Here is a 21,976-nt window from a genome sequence, read left to right as displayed (position 1 = left end):
AGACATCAAGTAGTCTGAAGTTCAGGGTGAAGTGGTGGCTGGAGATTATATTTGGGAGTCATCAACAATGTAAAGGTAGTGTTTAAAGTTATGGAACTGAATAAGCTCTCCTTAAAAAATGAGTGGAGAGATCATAAGGGTGGGGCCCTAATCTAATTTGACTGGTGTCCTTATAAGAGGAAGAGACACAAGAGGGCTCTCTCTTTCCATGTGCACACACAGAGAAAAGGCCATATGGCAACGAAGTAAGAAGATGGCTGTTTACAAGTAAGGCAGAGAGGCCTCATCAGAAACCAACCCTCACAACACCTTGGCCTTAGACTTCTAGCTTCTAGAACTGTGAGAAAATAAATTTCTGTTGCTTAAGAAGAAAAAAAGAAGTGGAAAGAGAGAAAGAGGTCCAAGGTCTGAGCTCTGGGACATTCCAATCTTTAGAGGTGTTAAAAGATCAGGTTAGTCCTCTATTGACACCTAGTGTGGGTACTCATTAGGATCAAGGTATGTCCATCATTTCAGATTTCCAAATGTCTTGTGTCCTAGCAGTATCCCTAACACCAGATTTTGGAATAAGAAGGTATAAACAAATTAATAAATTAATTAATGCATTTTTATAAAACAACCTGTGGGGAAGCATAAGGTTTCCAAGTACTGGTGCCAAAGATATTCCTGGATATAGTAATGGAGATAACCAGAATTAGGGGGAAAAAAAATAGTCTGAATCTCAGGAAAAGAATATTCTAGCCCAGACAGGAAAGTATCTCCACCTGTTTTCCCAAAAAGTTAGTTAAGCTCTCCAAAATGGAAAAAGCCTATGTAAGATTTGGCAGGACAAGAAGGAAAAAGGGCACCACGATACTGTCCTACTCCACTACAAGGAACTGGAGAATTCAACAGCTCAGAAAATGAAAAAGAGCAGACAAAGAAGCAAAGGGAGACACCTCCAGAGCACATCTGAGTTTGAGAAGAGATCCACAGGATGAATAAATGAGAGAGCCCATGGGATTTCCCAACATTGTTCCACTTTTAATGTCATTCCTTGTGCAGAAGACGACTAAGGCAAAATAGGAACTGAAACTTTTCCTTTTCTCTGATACCCTGTCAGACAGGAAGTATCTTCCTTGCTAGTTCTGCTCTGACCATGTTTCTTCCTATTGCTTTTATAATTTTTTCCTTCTCATTTTCTTCAATAAGCTCATAACCAGAGAGGTGTGCTTTCTCTTTAAGAAACTAAGAAATGATTCCCATGATATTCAGATGGTTCTTCAAATTGGTTTCTCTTAACCTTATGTTGAGTACTTAATTAGAAGTGAAATGGAACTGGGAAAAGAAAGAGAACATTTTAGCAGATGACATCATTAAGCAAAACAAAACTTAAGCAACCACAAGAATCCACAAGAATCCGAGTTTCATTCACTCAGTAGATCAAAAATATGCGAGTGCCTCCTATATATGCCAAGTATACAGACGGGGATACAATGGTGAATGATGCAGGCATGTATTGGTAGACTATGCGTAGAATACGGCAGAAAATCTCATCTCAGAGAAGTGGAGATTTTGGTTAAGACAGATGACTGCTTCCTAGAAGAGGCAGTTTAGTAGCCATAAAGAAGAGAAATATTACATCATACATCATGTATTGACCGATACATCATGGTCTCAAGTATTGAAGAACTGGTGCAGTAAATAACTGTGAATGAGCTATTTTATAATGGTGATCACAGCAATTTAATTGAATTCAGTATTCTCATTGGCTAAGGAAACTCTCCCCCAAATCATGTGATTATTATCACATCTGGGGAGAAGTGAAAAGTAAAGGCATGCAGGATCAGTACTAGAAATCAACACTGGGTGACAGGTTCAATCCATCATTTGAGAGGTAAGTCATGGACAGGCAGCCAAGACTGATCCCATGAAATCATCAGGAGACGTGGGAGACAGCAGGTGCTAAACACTACAATCCAGAGAGGCAACAAAGTATTATGACCCTTGGAGTGAATTCTAGGGTTGAAGCAAATATTTAAAGTATCAATATTATAAACCATTCCTCTGGAGGCCCAGTGAATTTGCATCAGGCTGAGACCCAATACCTCCCTCAACCCTGCCCCCAATCCAATCCATGGGATAAATTCTGGAGAAACTCAGAACTATAGACAGACAAACAATTCTACATTGAGGAAATCTATAATGAAAGGTAGGGTCACTGATCATTTTAACAGATAACCTGCTGGAAGAGAGATAACATGTTTTCTGTAATTTATTCCTTCATTCAGCAAACATTATTGAGTATACAGGGAAATCATGCCTGACTAATCCATTAAAGTAGAGAGACAAAAGTGAATGTAGTTAAGACAAGAATAAGAAAAAAAATTTAATTGACTCACTATAGGGAACTGACTAAGGAAAAGAAACAAAAGGACAAGAAACAAACAGATATTCTTTTCTAGATAGAGAAGTGCTAACAATGGGGTTTCCCAAAGATTTCTGTGATGTTATTCAACATATGGAGCAGATACATTCCTGGAAATTTGCCTGCTAAATCTATTTCAAATTACAAAATCTCATCTTCTCACTTATTCTCAGTATAAAATGAGTGATGCTACATTTTAATCCCTAATGTAATTTTAAATCCAGCTCTTTTATATATATGTATATATATAAAATAATTACATAAAATAAGTGATTGTTCTTAGAAAATACAATATTTTATGAAATTCACAAAAGAACATGGTACAAAGGTAAATCTTGTATTTGCCAGTAGTTTTAAGGATCTAAAGGATAAAAACAGTGGTAAGAAATGAACAGGACAGCACATTACTTTTGTACAAAATCTTATAATTTACAGAGGACTTTAATACACACCATCTCTATAATTCATATGAAATGCCAGTACAACTCTGGTACATAGTAAGTACGTAAGTTAAAAAATAATAGTAACAAGGTTAATCCTCATACTAATTCACAATCAGAAGGGTAAAGCAACTAACCAAATGTCTCATAATTAGTGGGAAGTAGAGACCAAGACATAGGACAAATCCTATGTCCCCCCCAACCGGCCCGCTTAGGAACTAATATCCTTTAACTCTCACTCAGTTGATTTCCATGCAGTAGCCCATCGGGTTTCTTCTCTCCAGCTCCTTCTTCAACCTAAACCAGCTTCCCTCTAAACCAGTGGTTCTCAAGTGTGGGGATGATTCTGGCCAGCAGGTGACATTTGGCAATGTCTGGAGACACTGTGGTTGTTGCACCTGTGTATGTTAGCCAGTTCCATGGAGGCTCACCTGAACAAAGCACCTGTAAACGAGTTGCTGTGGAAGCAAAGGTGTTTTCCATGTCTCCAACAAGCAGATGATTTGGAAGCTTCTCAAAATCTAATCAACACTTTTCTCATAAAGAAAAGGTAACAAATGAGGACCAGGTCAGATATTTTAAATGGAGTGGTGGGCAGTGCACAGTTCAGATCAGACCCTGGAGGAAGCCTGTACCAAATGTCTGTAACTCTGTTCAGGGATATGACTCTGATAACTAATGCCAGTTGTCAAGAAAGAAAAAGCCCAAGGGCAAGTCAGAGCCCTAACCATAGCCTCATAGAAATATCCTGTAAGAACACCTCCTTGCTTTTGTTCTAATTCTCGGCTCACCAATCAGCCTTCTTATCTATAATTTAATCCCTTGAGTAATTCATCCATCAGGTGGGGGGCACTGAAGCTATGAATATATATTTGATAACCCAGGAGTTCAGAGTAAAGAGGAGAGGGCTTAGAATTAGGCCTTGAGGAACCCTAACATTCAAGGACAGGGGAAAGAAGCATAGGCCTGAAAAGGACACAGAGAAGAATGCTGGAGAGGTAGGAAGAAAATTAGAAGAGCAAAGTGTCATCAAGAACTAAAAGAAAAAAGTATTTCAAGAACACTGGAGTGGTCAGTAGTGTTGAATCCTCCTGTGTATTTAAGATGATGCTTTAAAAAAAAAGTCTATTGGATTTAGTGATACAGAGGGTTTTTTGTAATCTCAGTGTAAAAGGTTTTCAGTGTGATCATGAGAAAAGTATAGCTGAAGTTGGTTAAATGCTGAGTGAGCAATAGAGAAATGGAGACTCCAAACAGAAATTCTTTTGAGAAATTTGATTCTGAAGGAAATGGATAAGACATGGTGGTACCTGAGATGAATACTAATTGTGTTTATTTGTTTAAATAGAAAAGAGTAGAGCCTATTTAAGTTGACCAGGAATCTCAAGGAATTCCAAATAGCAAAAACAATTTTGAAAAAGAAGAAAGTTCTCACACTCCCTGATTTCAAGACATATTATAAAGCCACAATAATCAAAATAGTACGGTACTATCAAAAGACAGATCTACAAGCCAATGGAACAGAATAGAGAGCCCAGAAATATACCCTCACAAATATGATCTTCAAATGATCTTCAACAAGAGCCAAGACCACTCAATAGGGAAAGAACAGTCTCTTCAACAAATGGTGCTGGGAAAACTGGATATCCACATGCAAAAGAGTGAAGATGGACCCTTACCTTACACCATACACAAAAATTAACTCAAAATGGATTAAAGACCTGGACTCAGACCCAAAACCATAAAACTCCTTGAAGAAACCATAGGGGAAAAGCTTCATAACGTTGGATTTGAAAATGATTTCTTAGATATGACAGTAAAAGCAAAAATAGACAAATGTGACTACATAAAACTTTAAAACTTTTGTGCATCAGAGGACACAATTAACAGAGTGAAAAGGCAACCTACAGAGTGGGAGAAAGTATTTGCAAATCATATATCTGACAAGAGATTAATATCCAAAATATACTTTTTAAAACTCCTATAACAACAACAAAAAAATCAAAAAACCCAATTAACAAATGGGCAAAGGACTTGAATGGACATTTCTCCAAAGATGATATACAAATGGCCAACAAGCATATGAAAAGATGCTCAACATCACTAATCTTTAGAAAAATGCCTATCAAAACCACAATGAGATATCACCTCATACCCACAAAATAGCAACTATCAAAAAAAAAAAGAACACACAAAAAAACAAAAAACAAAAAAATAACAGGTGTTGGTGAAGATATGGAGAAACTGGAACCCTTCTGTACTGTTGGAGGGGTTGTAAAATGGTGCAGCTATGAAAAACAGGAGGTTCCTCAAAAAAATTAAAAATAAAACTATCATCTGATTCAGCAGTCCCATTTGTGGGTATATAAGCAAAAGAAATGAAAGCAGGGTCTTCAAGAGCTATTTGTACACCCATGTTCACAGCAGCATTATTCACAATAGTGAAGAGAAGGAAACAATCCACATGTCCAGCAACAGATGAATGGATAAACATAATGTGGTACATACATCCAGTGGAATATTATTCAGCGTTAAAAAGGAAGACAGGGCTTCCCTGGTGGCGCAGCGGTTGAGAATCTGCCTGCCAATGCAGGGGACACGGGTTCGAGCCCTGGTCTGGGAAGATCCCACATGCCGCAGAGCAAACTGGGCCTGTGAGCCACAATTACTGAGCCTGCGCGTCTGGAGCCTGTGCTCCGCAACGGGAGAGGCCGCGATGGTGAGAGGCCCGCGCACCGCGGTGAGGAGTGGCCCCCGCCTGCCACAGCTAGAGAGAGCCCTCGCACAGAAACGAAGACCCAACACAGCCAAAAATAAATAAATAAATAAATAAATTTAAAAGAGAAACCTTTCATTTAAAAAAAAAAAAAAAAAAAAAAGGAAGACAATTCTGTCACATGCTACAACATGGATGAACCATGAGGACATTATGCTAAGTGAAATAAGCTAGTCACAGAAGGACAAATACTGCATGGTTCCACTTACATGAGGTAGCTAAAATAGTCAAACTCATGGAAGCAGAGAGTAGAATGATGGTTGCCAGGGGCTGGGGGTAGGGGTAAACGGAGTTGTCATTTAAAGGGTAGAGTTTCAGTTTTGCAAAATGAAAAAGTTCTGGACATGTTTCACAACAATGTGAATATACTTAACACTACCAAACTGTACAGTTAAAGATGTGTTAAGATGGTAAATTTTATGTGTTTTTTACAATAAAAATTTTGTTTAATTAAAAAATTTCAAGTTTGGGACTTCCCTGGTGGTCTGGCGGTTAAGACTGCGCTCCCAACGTAAGGGGCCCAGGTTTGATCCCTGGTCAGGGAACTAGATCCCATGTGCCGCAACTAAGACCCAACACAGCCAAATAAATAAACAAACATTAAAAAAAAATTTTAAGGTAACTGGAAAGGTCCAGTTGACAGAAAGGATTATTTTTAAAAAGCAGGTATCTGTGGCAAAAACTGTTTCTAAGCATTTTAAATATATTAACTTACTTAATTCTTATAATAAACCTATGAGTTAGGTATTTTTATATTCATTTTATAGTTAAGTGAACTCTGGCACAAGCAGGTGAAGTAACTTCCCCAAAGTCACACGGCTAATAAGCCAAGATTTGAAACCAAGAAGAATGGAGCAGTTTGCACTTTCCACCAGTAAGAGAAGGGACAATCATGTGGGGTTCTGAGAAGGCCAGAGGGAATGGGATCCAACTCTATGCCAGAGGCTCCCAAACTTTCTCAGTTCATGGCACCCTTTGTGTCTCAGAAATTTTTATGGTTCCTAGTCCAAAAGAAATAACAGAATTCAAACAATTTAAGTATTTATATCCCAAAAACTTGGTAGCCATTTGAAAACATAATACACAGAGATTGAAAGAAAAATATTTTTATTTAATTCCTAAATAACCACATTACTTACTAATGGGATGTGTGCACTATTAGAAGTTGGGCACTACACAACTTCTCAAACCTTGGAATCAGACTGGAAACCCTAACCCTCATTGTGTTCTATGTTAATTCTTGTGTGGTACTTGCTTTTTATCACAGCAAGCTCTAAAAAACCAGCTTCATATAGATATGACCTCCTCAAAAGGAATTTAGTGTGTTCGAATGTTGAAAATCTGCTCTACCTGGAGCTACTTGTTTGTGTAGAATCCAGCAGCAGTCTTGTGTTTTTCTTGAAATTTTAAAATATCCTGCAGGACTCCTGTGAATTCACTGCAATTCCCAGGGTGCATCAGTGCACAGTTTGAGAACTGTGGGTCTAGGTGGAATGCTTGTCTTTAAACAGGAGTATAGATTGTTCCTCTATTATGGCAGAAGGATGGATACAGATAGAGATTTATATGTTTGGCACACAGTGGCAACTGAGATCTCACAATTCAACCTAGGATTCTACTTAGACCAAGGGGACTACCAAATGATAGGTACTTCACTGTGGAAAGCCACTGTGAATATTTTACATTCAACACTATTTTATAAGAAGCATAGTTGCAGCTGCCTTTAATTTCATAGTCACTTAAGTAGTATAAATGCTAACCTAATAGTTTTATTTTTTAACTTTATTTTTAAAAATAAGGGGTATAAATCACAATTTGGCAAAAGCACTTGATGTGTTTTCTCTATCAGCTATTTTGGCATATCTATAACATAATATTCTCAAATATCATGAATGTAAAGTTGCTGGGTTCTCACACCCAACCATATATACTGAGGTTATATGTACATTTCTAATTGGCACATTCCAAACTGTGCATCTAATACAAAGTTCTAAATTTGAAGTAGGTCATATTTTAAGTTTTTATATAAAAATTAAGTACAAGGACTCAAATATAATGCACTAAAAGTCTTCTCATTAGCTAGCTATCGATGTAAAACTTTACTCTCCCTTTATAAAGTACATACATGTCTGGCATGTGTTTGTTTCCATTTTGTAAAATACACATGAAAATCAATGAGAGTCATTAGATTACTCAGATTTTGAACTCATTTAGCTTTAAACATATTTACTATTAACTATAACTGGATATACGGAGGAAATTCATAGTCCTGAACTGGCTTCCTTTGTGGCAAAATACCTTGAAGCTTCCAAAACATTATTAGACCCAAATGCCAAGGGCAGAGGCAGGGAATTATGAGTTTCTTCAAAGAAATGTTTTTAAATGAAAACAATTAATAAAAGAAAAGAAAGGACCATTTATGAAAAGAACAGGAAGGAAATGCTGATTGATGACACAAAGATACATTATTATGAAGAAGATAAAAATTTTCTTTGTGTCATAACCATGTTCTAAAACTGGGTCCATATATTACTGTATATTTAAGAGTAAATAGCTAACGTATTGATGAATTATCATAGATCATCAAACTTTGGATTGAATTAGTCAAGATACAATGTAAATTTTCTTTCTATTTTTCCTGGAAAGGAATGATTTTTTTCCCTAAAAGAGTAATTATTAGGGCATGATATTAAACTGGCTAGCTGAACATTAAGATTACTCAGGTATAGTATTGTGTGTATGCAAACATACAGATATGCATTCTTATTCTTAATATAAACCTTTGTGGGTGTGACGGCCATGGGCATGCATCACTCAGAGCTCCTTCAGGAGGAACAAATGCTGGGAACACAGTTGACTGACCAAGACCAAATATTCCCTAGGTGGCTATTAGCCAATGGCTGAGCATGGTGTGGTACTCGTCCAACAGGGGACTCCTCTAATAAGCAGCTGTGACTCAGGGACTCTCCTGTGGCTGAAATTTTCTGAGCACCATGCTGCAGCCTGAGGCTCCTTATACCCAGTCCTTTCTCCTCATCGCTCAGGGCTCAGACCAGCATCACAGTCAAAAGGCTCTTCTACCTGCTTCCTTCCCCTTTATCTTTCACATCTCCCCATAAATCACTTGCTGTTCTAGTACTATCTTGACATCTACTTCTCAGAAGCACTCTGGGCATGTTTAAAAAGTATTTCAATTAAAGAAATACACATATAAATTGTTAAAATGTCAAAGAATACTTAAAATTAAAGCAGCTGTTTACTGTCTTATCCCACCACAGCCTCTCATTCCACTCTCAAATATAACCATTTCAACTCTTGGTAATTTCTCCTGGTTCTACCATCATGTTTCTAAATACGTTGTGTCACTTAGAACTGCATTCAGGTACACGTAATAGAAACCTTAAAAAAAAAAGTCATTACTTAACCGAATGGAAGTTTGTTCTTCCTCACAGAACAAGAAATATGGCCTTAAGCAGTCCATGGCTGAAAAGACAGCTCCATGACATCAATAGGTACCAGGAACCTACTTTTCATCTCCTTTCCCTTTATTAAGTGGTTTTTGGTTAACATTCCTCCAGCAACTAATTCTTCCCTTTTCTGCATCGACTGTACTACTCCCATTAGCTTACCAACAGGAATAGATGTTATTTCTTGCATCTAAAAAAAGAAACAAAAACCTCTTTTAACCCCACCTCTCTCTCAAGCTCCTGACTTATTTCTCCATTTTCCTTTATAACGTAATCCTTTCTGATGTTTTAAAGCCCTAATTTCTTTCCTCCCATTTTCCCTTAAATACATTCCAGTCAGGCTTCTGCCCATACCATCTATATTGACCCTGCTCTAATCTAGGTCACCAGTGACCTCCGTGCTACTCCATCCGATAGTCAATCTCAGGCAACTTGTTACTGGTATGCTACATACCAGCAACACTCAACTTTCTTCCTGAAACCTAGTTTCCAGGGCACCACATTCCCTTCAGTGTGCTCTACCTCTCTGGCTACTCCTTATTCGTCTTCTTTCTCCATCTCTCCCTTTCTCTCTCTCCAATCCCCAACGCTGGAGCACCCCAGAGCTCTGCCCTTCTGCCTCCTCTAGTTCTCTATCTACACTCACTCCCTTGGTGATCTTCACTGATTTCTTGGCTTTAATACCATCTCTGTTGCTGCCTCCCAAATTTCTCTCTCCAGCCCAGGCCCTTCTCTAAACTACACATTCCTATAACCAATTGTCTACTGACTTCTCTACTTGAGTATCTAACAGGCATTTCAAACACTGACGTCAAAAAGTGAGCTCCTGATATTTCCCTCAAAAATGTCTCTTCTCAGTCTTTGCCATCTCAGTAAATGGCCATTCTTCCAGTTGCTCAGAAATTTCTCCTATATTCCGTATCTGATCAATCAGCAGAATCTGGCCACTTCTCACCACTTAACCGCTCCATGCGGTCAAAACCACCATTATGGCTGTTCACCTGGACTGTGGTAACAGCCTTCTGATTGCCCTGATTTGATCTTCGCTTCCTTCAATGTGTTCCCATCACAACAATTGCCAGAGTTATCCAATTAAAAAGTAAATCAGATCAAGCTCCTCCTCTGCTCAAAAGCCCCCAAGGGTTTCCCATCTCACTTAGAGTAAAAGTCAAGTCCTTTCAAAGGCCTGGAAGGCCCTTATATAACTAGTGCCTCAGCTTCTCTCTGATCTCAATTCCTACTACTCTTCTCCTTGCTCATCCCACTCCAATCAGATCAACTCTTTGCCGTTTTTCAAACATGCCACGTATACTTCCATCTCAGGGCCTCTGTACCTGCCTTTCCCTCTGCCTGGAACCCTCTTCTCCAGATACCTTCCATGGCTTGCTCCTTTATGTCTTAATCACACGAGGTCTTTCCTGGTCACCAGATATCAGGCCCATCCTGCCCTACCATCCCCCACATATACTTCCTATTTTTCTTGCTTTATTTTTCTCTTAACAGTTTTTATTACTTTCTTACATACTCTAAATTTTACTTATCAATCCCTTCTTGATTGTCTGCCCTAATAGAACTTAAGCTACATGGGAACAGGGATAATGGTCATTTTTGTCTGTTTTATTCACTGGCATCCCTAGCAATGAGAATTCTATTTGGCATATAGTAGGCACTAAATATATATGTCCCTTGAGTGAAAAAATGGTCAAAAGCAGGGCCCTGTCCCTTCAGGAATATTTCAGATCCAGACTGGAAGAGCAGAAGCTGAAAAGCCACATCCCAGTTGAGTCTGGTGTGACATTATATATTTATAAAATAAGTACATATATTTTATATGTAAAAATACATTTAAAGTATGCAATATTCCTACAATATTTTGCTTTTTTGTGTAAGCTGTTACTGGGTCAGTGGGTGGAAATTTTACTGTAAACTTCTTAAATGAACACTAATCTCTGGGCATGCTCCATAGCACACATGAGAATTTCTCATACAGAAAAATGAGCAATAGAGGAATTTCAAATGCCTCAGCCTGGGGAAGACATATTTTTGGATAGGGGCAGTGGTCTATGGAAAATAATACCACTAGTTTGAACAACCTACTCTGCCCTCATAGCAGGCAGTGAATGGCAGTGCTTTGTGGAGCCACTGGAAGCCCGAGGCAAAAGGAAGAGTCAGTAAAACAGTGCAATATTTATTTAAAATTCTGATATTTTGCTCATTATAGGTCTTTTGAGGGGCATTAATTCTGATTTTTAAATGTTGTACAAAAATATGACTTAAAAAAGTAAGCTTCCTTTTAAGTCCTACCAGGAACCTCTGCTTACTTTGGCCAGAACTGCCTCATTTTGCCACTCTGAACAATAGGGTCTGTTCATAAAGAAAAATGGATACTGGACAAGCAACTAGCAATGTCTTCCATATATGTTATTTCTTCTTTTTTTAAAATTTATTTATTTATTTATTTATTTATATTTTTTTGGCTGTGTTGGGTCTTCGTTTCTGTGCGAGGGCTTTCTCTAGTTGCGGTGAGCGGGGGCCACTCTTCATCGCGGTGCGCGGGCCTCTATCTCGGCCTCTCTTGTTGGGAGCACAGGCTCCAGACGCGCAGGCTCAGTAGGTGTGGCTCACGGGCCTAGTTGCTCCGCGGCATGTGGGATCTTCCCAGACCAGGGCTCGAACCCGTGTCCCCTGCATGGGCAGCCAGACTCTCAACGACTGTGCCACCAGGGAAGCCCCGTATATGTCATTTCTTGATTTAGTCATTACTTACTGATTTTTTTTTCAGTAAAATTTAATTATCCTATATCTTTTATTATCTCTTATTCAATATTATTATTATTAATTCTCCTAGATCAGATTAGATATCAGATCTATCAGTTCCTTTTCTTCCCTCCCTCCAATATCCCTAGGACAATCTTCTGTCCCCTGCCCCAATTTGGACCAGCTGCTACCTAGGCCTAAGGCACAGTCATCCTAAGATTTCTCTTCATTTCTTTCCTGTGTAAGATCCTCTGTTTCCTGGATCCTAAGAAATCTTGCTTCTTGGTTCACTCTACTGCTTTAGGGCAGCACATCTTCCATTAACTTCCTGAGAAAACGTCCATGGCAGGTAGGTAAGATTTTTCGAGAGCTAACTAGGCTGAAAATGTCCTTGCTTGAATGGCAATTTAGAATTCTAGACACAGAATTCTAGGCTAAAAGCTCTTCCCTTCAGAATTTTGAAGGCATGATTCCACAGTCTTCTAACTCCTTGTATTGCTGTTGAGAAGTCTGATTCCCATTCCTTTCTATGTATCTTGTTTTTCTTTTTTTACTGCAAAAGCTTTCTGGATCTTCTCTTTATCTTTGGTTTTCTAAAATTCACAAAGTATGCCGTGGTATTAGTCTTTTTTCAACCACTGGGTCCTTTCAAACTGGAAACAAACATCCTCCAGTTCTGGGAAATTTTCTTCTATTATATTTTGTTTGTTTGTTTCTTCCCTCCTGTTTTCTATCATTAGTAAGATATTGGACCTTCTGGCCTGATGCTCTAATCTTCTTATCTTCTATTGCCTATTGTTCACTATGTCCTTTAGTATACTCTGTTCTGCATTATAGGGATATTTTAACTTTATCTTTCAATTCTTCTATTAATTCTTCTATCTATGCTGTCATATTTTTTAAATTTATTTTTTTTTTATTTTTATTTTTGGCTGCGTTGGGTCTTTGTTGCTGTGCGTGGGCCTTCTCTAGTTGCGGCGAGCAGGGGCTACTCTTCGTTGCGGTGCACAGGCTTCCCACTGCAGTGGCTTCTCTTGTTACGGAGCACAGGCTCTAGGCATGCGGGTTTCAGTAGTTGTGGCACATGGGCTCAGTAGTTGTGGCACATGGGCTCAGTAGTTGTGGCTCATGGGCTGTAGAGCACAGGCTCAGTAGTTGTGGCGCATGGGCTTAGTTGCTCCGCGGCATGTGAGATCTTCCTGGACTAGGGCTCAAACCCGTGTCCCCTGCATTGGCAGGTGGATTCTTAACCACTGTGCCACCAGTGAAGCCCTATGCTGTCATATTTTTAATTCTCAAGAGCTCCTTTCCTTTTTCCTGAGTATTCCTTTTTCAAAAATAGCATCCTATTCTTGTTTCAGAGATGCAAGAACTTATCTTATTTCTCTGTGGGGATTAATTTTAATTCCCTGAATTTAGTTCTGTTTATTGTACTGTCCCTGATTCTTTTTCTTTTCTGTTTGTTTTAGCCTCAGACTCATAGATCTTAGATTTACAGATGGAGATTTCCTTGAAACTACTGTGGATCTCTGGCTCCCTGGTTATATTTATTTATTTTTTAAATAGATCTTTATTGGAGTATAATTGCTTCACAATACTGTGTTAGTTTCTGTTGTACAACAAAGTGAATCAGCCATATGCATACATATATCCCCATATCCCCTCCCTCTTGAGCCCCCTCCCACCCTCCCTATCCCACCCCTCTAGGTCGTCGCAAAGCATCGAGCTGATCTCCCTGTGCTACGCAGCTGCTTTCCACTAGCTATCTATTTTACATTTGGTAGTGTATATACGTCGATGCTACTCTCACTTCGCCCCAGCTTCCCCCTCTCCCCCGCAGTGTCCTCAAGTCCATTCTCTATGTCTATGTCTTTATTCCTGCCTGGCCACTAGGTTCATGAGTACCATTTTTTTTTTTAGATTCCACATATATGTGTTAGCATATGGTATTTGTTTTTCTCTTTCTGACTTACTTCACTCTGTATGACAGACTCTAGGTCCATCCACCTCACTACAAATAACTCAGTTTCGTTTCTTTTTATGGCTGAGTAATATTCCATTGTATACATGTGCCACATCTTCTTTATCCATTCATCTGTCAATGGACATTTAGGTTGCTTCCATGTCCTGGCTATTGTAAACAGTGCTGCAATGAACACTGTGGTACATGTCTCTTTTTGAATTATGGTTTTCTCAGGGTATATGCCCAGTAGTGGGAGTGCTGGGTCATATGGTAGTTCTATTTTTAGTTTTCTAAGGAACCTCCATACTGCTCTCCATAGTGGTTGTACAAATTTACATTCCCATCCCTGGTTATATTTAAAAGTGAGTCTCCAAAAAATTGATTGGAAGCTTGGTGTGTATCAGGAGGCTTGTTAACTTGGGCTTCACTGTAAGGACATTTGTTGGCACATCCACATTTTCAAAGGGAACTACCAAATATCAGTATCTATAGGCTTTGCTCTGGGAGTAATAATCTATTTTGTCAGAGAAGGGTCTTCTAAATAAGTTACATTGAGATATAAGCCTCAGTGCTGGAGGGGGTAAGGAGTTGGGGAAGATCTCACCATTCCAGATACAGACTCTTACTTAATCCCCTTATTTTCAGTCTAGCCACCTTACTTCTACTCTGTGCTTAGAATCTTCAAGTCCAGAAACCCCCTAGTTTGGTGTTTCCAGAAAATAATTATCCCATTTCATTTGTTCTTTGTAGAAACCACCTCTGGTTTTCATGTTTTAGCCTACATCCCATTGCCAGGCTAATCTCTGTGCTTTCTCTAAATTCTTATTATCTTTTTAACTTGGTGTCATACAACTTAGCACTCACCAGTGTCCTAGTGATTTTACGTGTCTGTTTTCCTTGACTAGGTTATGCTGGCAACTCAGCCCACACTTTACACATCTTTAGTGCCTCCTGCAATGGTGGCAGTCAGTAAATACTGTGTGGTGGGTTTTGTATAAATAATATGCTACTACTAATAGTTGTAACTTAAAACCATGGTTTGTCAATTATTATTTTATGAGGAAATCAAAACTGATTTTCACACAGTTTGATGAAAGATCAGGTAACGATGCTATTCATTCTACAACTGAGGAAGTTATAATAAAATAAGTTCCTTAAGGTCACAGTTTATCTGTGATATGCTTGGAAAATAATCTCTACTTTTACATAGCCTGTCAAGTAATTCATTACAAGAATTTAAAAAGAAAACTATCTTTTCTTGGCATTTTAAAATTGTATCTGGAAATGTCAAATAAGTATAGAAAGAAATCAGGGTAAAGATGACTATATCATACTTTTATGCTCAAATGTACATATATGATTCAAATAATTTAATCTAAAATCAATATATATGAAGTTACATCTATCTTAATGATAATACTACTTTTAACTAATTATGCAGTAATCTGCAAATGTGAATGTGACTTGAAGCACAATTTAAGGAATTAAAATATTCCACCACAGCAGTGTACAATTTAATAGTATCTTAATGCCGAAACTATTATTCCCTAAGAACAGTTCGGAAAATGGTTTAAGAAATTCAAAGCAAAAAATTATTAAACACTTTCTCATAATAAAATAATATTAGGAGATCAAAAAAACAGTGAGAAATATATGTGATACACTTTTAATTCATTTCAAACTAGTAACAGGTACAGTCTGAAAAACCAACTTCAAAAGAAAATTTTCATATAGAACATATGTATAGTTAAGTCTTGATTTATAAACTGTTCTGAATTCACAAATGGAAGGAATTATTTTTTAAATGGTACAATTTATAGGTCATTGAATCACTGAGTCAACAACATGAACTAAGCTTTGATACTGATGATAACCTATCAAAAAAAAACCCTTGTTATTCAACAGAGGGAAAAATCCAGGCTCAGATTGCATCCTCTGAAATTCTTTATGTTGTTGTAGTTGCATCGCTAATTCCTGAACAATTGAACCTTTTGAAGAAATAAGGATCCCTTAAAAAGAAGACAACCAAGATAAATTCCATATAGCCTAAAGTTGCCCCTTTTTGAGGTGGGGATAAAAGATTTACATTAGTTAAGGAGTGGCACAGTCAAAAACTGAAGAGTCCAACTATGTTAGCACCAAGATACTGAGGAACTTTTTTCACTTCTTTTCTAAGAATTAGAGCACATTATGTTACGATCAACTGCTGCCATTTTAGGGTTAAATATATGGGGAAAATTACTAATAGAAATGTAAGCACATGTTATCTTTAGAGTTACCACACTGGATGATGTACAAAAGGGGGACCCTAGGGGAGCCTGTAGAGATGATTTACTGATTTTGCAGCTAACAAAAGATTAAGGGGATCCTTCTGAAAATTTAGCTTGAGCACCAAATTTTTAATTTTCTGTCATATTAGAGATCTTTAAGAATAACACACTTATTCATATTTTTAGAAGACCTAGCTAATAGTCCTGTCTAGAAACTGTGGTAGTGGATGGACCTGTGGACACGGTGAAGGTCAAGTTATCTTGTTGAAATATATCACATCAAGAGTGTGCTGGTAGTAAAAGGTCTATTTAAGGAATATCTTATCAATCATAGAAATAAAGCACAAAATATGACAGAACATAATGATAAGTTCCATTGGAAATGTTAAAAGCAGACTCATTGGTACAACAGCCTATGAAATCAGTATTACCAGGTTGCTATAAATTACGGAAGTAATTTTGTATATATTCTATCACGCAAATTCCTTTTCTGAGTTGAACTAATTCAATAGTGAGGCATATCCCTCTTCATACTCTCCCATACACACATGCACACAAACCTGCTTATTAAATTAAAATGCAATCAAGTCTATTTAAAAAGGACTGCCTACTGAGATGCTCCACTGCATATTTTCAGATGCCTGACATGTTCCAACTTACCTGTGCAACAGTAAGGGTGAGGCCATGAGACACACCTCTTACTATAGGTGGTAGGCTTCCCCTGCAGTCAAATAATTTTGAACCAGCTTTTAAAGTGAGTAATGGCATTGAGAAGTACAATTTGAGTTGTACTAAGTTTAAAACTTTCTGGAGTATATTTTGTATTCAAGTTTTAAAGTCTGATTAAAATTTTTATGAAAACAAATTATGAATTTTTAAATAATTCCATCCTTTTCAATAGTATCCTAAGTCTAATTCAAGAAGTATTATGGTTCTAAAAAAGAACCGAAATTGAGTTATTTGTAGTGAGGTGGATGGACCTAGAGTCTGTCATACAGACTGAAGTAAGTCAGAAAGAGAAAAACAAATGCAATATGCTAATACATATATATGGAATCTAAAAAAAAAAAACATGGTCATGAAGAACCTAGGGGCAAGACGGGAATAAAGATGCAGACCTACTAGAGAATGGACTTGAGGACATGGGGAGGGGGAAGGGTAAGCTGGGACAAAGTGAGAGAGTGGTAGTGTATATATGGACATATATACACTACCAAATATAAAATAGATAGCTAGTGGGAAGCAGTAGCATAGCACAGGGAGATCAGCTCGGTGCTTTGTGACCAGCTAGAAGGGTGGGATAGGGAGGGTGGGAGGGAGATGAAAGGGGGAGGAGATATGGGGCTATATGTATATGTATAACTGATGCACTTTGTTATAAAGCAGAAACTAACACACCATTGTAAAGCAATTATACTCCAATAAAAATGTTTAAAAAAAAAGTATTATGGTTCTAAAAATATTAATTCAACCTTGTAAACAGTCTCTGGAAAGTAATAATTATGACAGTTGAGGAGGTAACTAAAGTCACTTTCATGAATAAAGGTAGACTAGTTTAAACAAAAAATGAGGACAAACTAGAGTCCACTAAAATGAGATCTATATTCAAATAGTAGATTAAGACAAGTTTATAATTACTACAAATTCAATGTTGTAGATTTATGGATAGAGCCATGGGTCTAAACTTCAAACAAGAGTAGTTAGACCTGAAAATCTTGAATCACATTGTAAACAAGTAAGAATTTAAATTGATACAGGATATTTAATTCCATAAAACAGTTATAATTATTAGTAGTACTGACGTAACTTCAACTACATGTAGGAGTAGAATATGACTAATGATTCTTTTCATCATAAGCAAGTAAAATTTTTCTAGGCAAATAGCATTTTTTAAGCCTATTGACACAGCTGAGATATTTGTCCATTATTTTATGATCAACGGACAAGTGATTATTATGTCCTGAATCTAGACCCATTCAACATGTAGCTCACCTTGTCCAGGCTCTAATAGTGCTGTCTAGAAGAACTTTCTGTGATGGAAATGCTCTGTATATATATTGTCCATATGATAACATGTCGCTACTGAACACTTAAAATGTGGGTAGTGCAACTGAGGAACTGAATTTTTAATTTTAATTAGTTTAAATTTATATTTAAATAGCCACAGGTGACTACCAGCTACCATATTAAACAGTAAAGCTTAGAGGATTCAAAAAGTAAGAGCAAATGTCTTGTTTTGTTAGGTCTAACTCTAGACTGCTTGTTGATTTCCATAAGCATGGTGTTCACAAGTGCTTACAGGAGTGGTCAAAATACCTTTTGTCCTATGGTTTTACCTTCATTCAAAAATATGATTAATCTATGACAAACAAAAAATACCATCTGAAAAGACTGTTACTAGTGCTTATAGTGTCAGTACAACTATACTGATTAATGAGGTAGCCTGAGTCAATCTGTCTAATGTTAGTTCTAGAATGACTAGAATTCAAACTATGAAATACCTGTTCCTAAAAAGTTTTTGTCCATTACCTATCATAACACAAGAATACCAATTACTGCATAGTTTTCAGCTCCAATGGTTAAACACTGCGAAAGCATGTCAAACCTTTTTACCTGACAGACATATTTGTTCTTCCATTTGCTCAGCACACACTGACTATTTTGCATCAGCTCCTGAAGGAAACAGAAAAAGAGAGAGTGCAGTTGGCTATACACATTGTCGTTACCAGTTAAAGTGCTTCTGATTTGCAAGCAAAAAAAAAGATCAGCATGCCTCACAAAGATGCAACTGTTTTGGAACTCCTCACTGGACAAAAGCAAAGCTATCATCACCAGGAGAGTTGATCCTTTATGAAAATTAAAGCTGTTGAAAGATGTTTTAAAACAGATTTGTTTGTTGCCATTTTTGAAACTTCTGGAAAGATACCTCCAACTCCTTGAGTGAGTCTCGAAGTTTTTCTGGGCGTCTGTTTTTGAGCGTCCATGGAAAATCTCGTGCTGGCAAACAAAACGTGTACTACAGTTAGTTAAACATGGTTTAAAAAGGAAACTCTGCTTAGCAATGTGCCTTAGGAGATTAAAATAAAACACCTCCTTAACTGAAAGGAAGTAGGCTTCATTTCCATCATCAAATGACAGTTTTTGAAAGGCTCTGTCATAAAAACAGGATTTTTATCACAAAACAATCTCCCTGATCAAAATTTTATGATGACAACTAACAAGGCTCAAAGAATCCCTGGGAAAGTTTCCTAGGCCTGTGAATCTAGCACTTAACAGTAAATGACCCACTCTTTACCACAGAAGTAACATTTTCATATAAATAATTAAAGATTCAATCCAAAAGAAATTCCAAACTATGCAAGTAGCCTTATCAGATCTGAAAATTCCTATGAGTAAATGAATATAGTGAGTAAAGAAATAAAATTTAAAAAATAACACAGAGAAAATGAATTTAAAATTAAGCATCACACATTTAAACTAAGGACAAATTTGAGGGAAATCCAAGTTTTAACAGATTAGACACTAACAGTGCTCTTTTCTATTTAAAATAATTCTCTTTAAAATCTACACCACAATTCAATAATGATAAGCCTTTGTTTTGTTTTAAATTAAAAGATAAAATTATTTAGTAGAGTCTCAATGTTAGCCTAAGACAAACTAAAAATAGTTCTGTTTAAAAGAATTAACAGAATGTTAAATTCATTATAATGATATCTATTTCATCACAAAAACGAATTCATCTCTGAATTCTCCTAAATAATAATTCTAAATGCGTGTGTACATGTGTTTTGTGTGTATGTACATATAATATACAGTATATATAGGCATTTAAATTTTTATAGAATTGTTATATATCTTATTAAAGCAAATTAATGACATTCTATAAACATAATTTATGATGTGCAGAGCATATGTAAAAAGTTTTAAATCTCTGTTGCAGGTACTAATACAGTATTTTTAAAAATTAAATGTTAGCTTGATCATTTAAAATGAGAACAAGTAGGATATTCAGCTCCACCTATATTCCAAATAAAACAGTCATATTTCAACCACATTATACTGTAGCCATATTACATATATAACACGTTTATATATTTGAAAACAGGAAAGACTAAAGAGAATAAAATGCTAATACTGATAATTACAAATCTTATTTTCTTACAATGGGTAAAACATATTAATAATTTAGGCATAATATGGATAGTAAAATGTTATCAGAATTTAAGCATGGTACACTTATTTTAAATATATTAAATAATATAAATATGGTTCATTAAGAAAATTTGTGTTTACAGAAGCATATATCTCACCAAACAATGGACAGAGATTTCAATGGTCTAAATGAAATATTCCTAACAATATAATTCTTATTCACATGTTTATGTACCTAAACAATGGGAATTTATAAGAAATTTGTAAGGAATAACATTTTCTATTTGTGCAGAAAGCATAAAATATGTTTTAAGACTGAATTTTCAGGGATATTAAAATTCCAGTTTTATAATAATTCCAAAAGAATATAAAGTAAACTTACATTCTGCCAGCTTCTGCTTTTCTTCTAAGTTACCATGCTCTGTTGCTGATATTGTGGCAGAGGAGAGATGGGAAAAAAAAAAAAGTGGAAATTATTTTATTATAATACTTTATATTTTTATATGTGCATAAATAATGTATTTATACATGCTATTGAGATTAATAAATTATGCTAAACTTTAAAAAAGGCAGTTGAAAAATGCCATAATTTGGATGTTTTCATTTCATAGAAGATTTCCTAAATTTGTAGTGAAAAGGCTTACAAAGCACAACAGGTGGGCCAATATCCTGAGTTTGCAATCTCATCAGATAGGGAACAGAACTGCAACTGAGCCCAGAACAGAAGCTGCTTCAGTCTGTCATCAGAACCATGAAGTCAGCCTATTAGCCACCAAGCTAAGCACACAGGATACCCACACAAGCCCCACTTCAACAGAGACCAAAACAGGAAGTAACTCTAGCTAGAAAGACCTTTTGGCCCATCATGAAACTTCTGGGATTAACAGGATTAATCAGATAAAGAAAATTGATCACTCACTCAGAAATGCCTATTTTAGATATCAGGTGAGGATCCGGGAGGCCAGCATTAGTGGGACCCATGCATTAACAATGCCCTCTACTGGGACACTGATAAATAAACGAGAATAGACTGTCCAGTTATCAGTCTAATCAGCAGTAAAATGAAAATTTTCAGGTTCTGCTATAGCATTTTCTCAATATTGCTTCATTTTATATAGAATAGATATCAACCTCAGCATTTTTCTGAAGAACTGGAGTAACCTTTCTTGAAATTCTAGAATTCATCTAAGACTCATAAAAACAGAGTTTTCAAGTCAGTATTTTATAATTTAGAATACAAAGCTTATAAAAATCACTTTAGTAGAACAGATACTTTACCTGGTGGCTCTTTCTTGTCATAATACTGGTAGATCCCAATGTCTCTATCTGTAGAAAGGAAGAAATGACATTAGATTATGGTAAAAAGTTATGGAGAATAAGAAGCCAACCCATACTGTACGGCAGGGTCGGTAGGGCAGGGAGGAGGGCAGAAACAATCTCTTTATGTTACTGGAAATAAAATACTTCAGAAGTATCTGGACATGGGTTTATCTATTCTAGGGATATTCAGGAACTGGATAGTTTATCAGTCCAGTTAGAAAACTAGAATGGCATGAGGAAAGAAGTGGTAAAGAACTGACATCAAGGAAGACCAACATTTTTCCTCTCACACTTCCTCTGGTATTTTTCACAGGGTGCTACCAAAAGAAACTACCACTAAGCAAGGCCAAATGAAATCAGTGGATAGAATTCTGAGCCGTGGCTTTCTCTTCTCTAATTTAACTCGAGTCTAGTAGGGTATTTG

At 36.8% G+C, this 21,976-nt stretch overlaps 1 protein-coding gene across 9 annotated transcripts in view; it reads right to left on the bottom strand.

Moving 5' to 3' along the window:
* Positions 1–21,976, bottom strand: part of WDPCP (WD repeat containing planar cell polarity effector) — a 418,665-nt gene that overhangs the window by 282,523 nt on the left and 114,166 nt on the right. For all 9 annotated transcript variants that reach the window (XR_009506547.1, XM_059943231.1, XM_059943237.1 and 6 more), the window contains exons 3-6: positions 21,511–21,558; positions 20,615–20,659; positions 19,007–19,077; positions 18,694–18,753 (exon numbers count right to left, since the gene is read on the bottom strand). Coding sequence is in view for 8 of the 9 variants with exons in the window: in XM_059943231.1 (XP_059799214.1) it covers positions 18,694–18,753; positions 19,007–19,077; positions 20,615–20,659; positions 21,511–21,558 (224 nt within the window). In the remaining variant the exon portion in view is untranslated. The remainder of the gene's footprint in view (positions 1–18,693; positions 18,754–19,006; positions 19,078–20,614; positions 20,660–21,510; positions 21,559–21,976) is intronic.

The sequence above is a fragment of the Balaenoptera ricei genome, chromosome 13 (assembly GCF_028023285.1).
Source record: "Balaenoptera ricei isolate mBalRic1 chromosome 13, mBalRic1.hap2, whole genome shotgun sequence".
NCBI classification, from domain to species: domain Eukaryota; kingdom Metazoa; phylum Chordata; class Mammalia; order Artiodactyla; family Balaenopteridae; genus Balaenoptera; species Balaenoptera ricei.
Note: the sequence above shows the minus strand (reverse complement) of the source record. Positions and strands in the feature narration are given on the sequence as shown.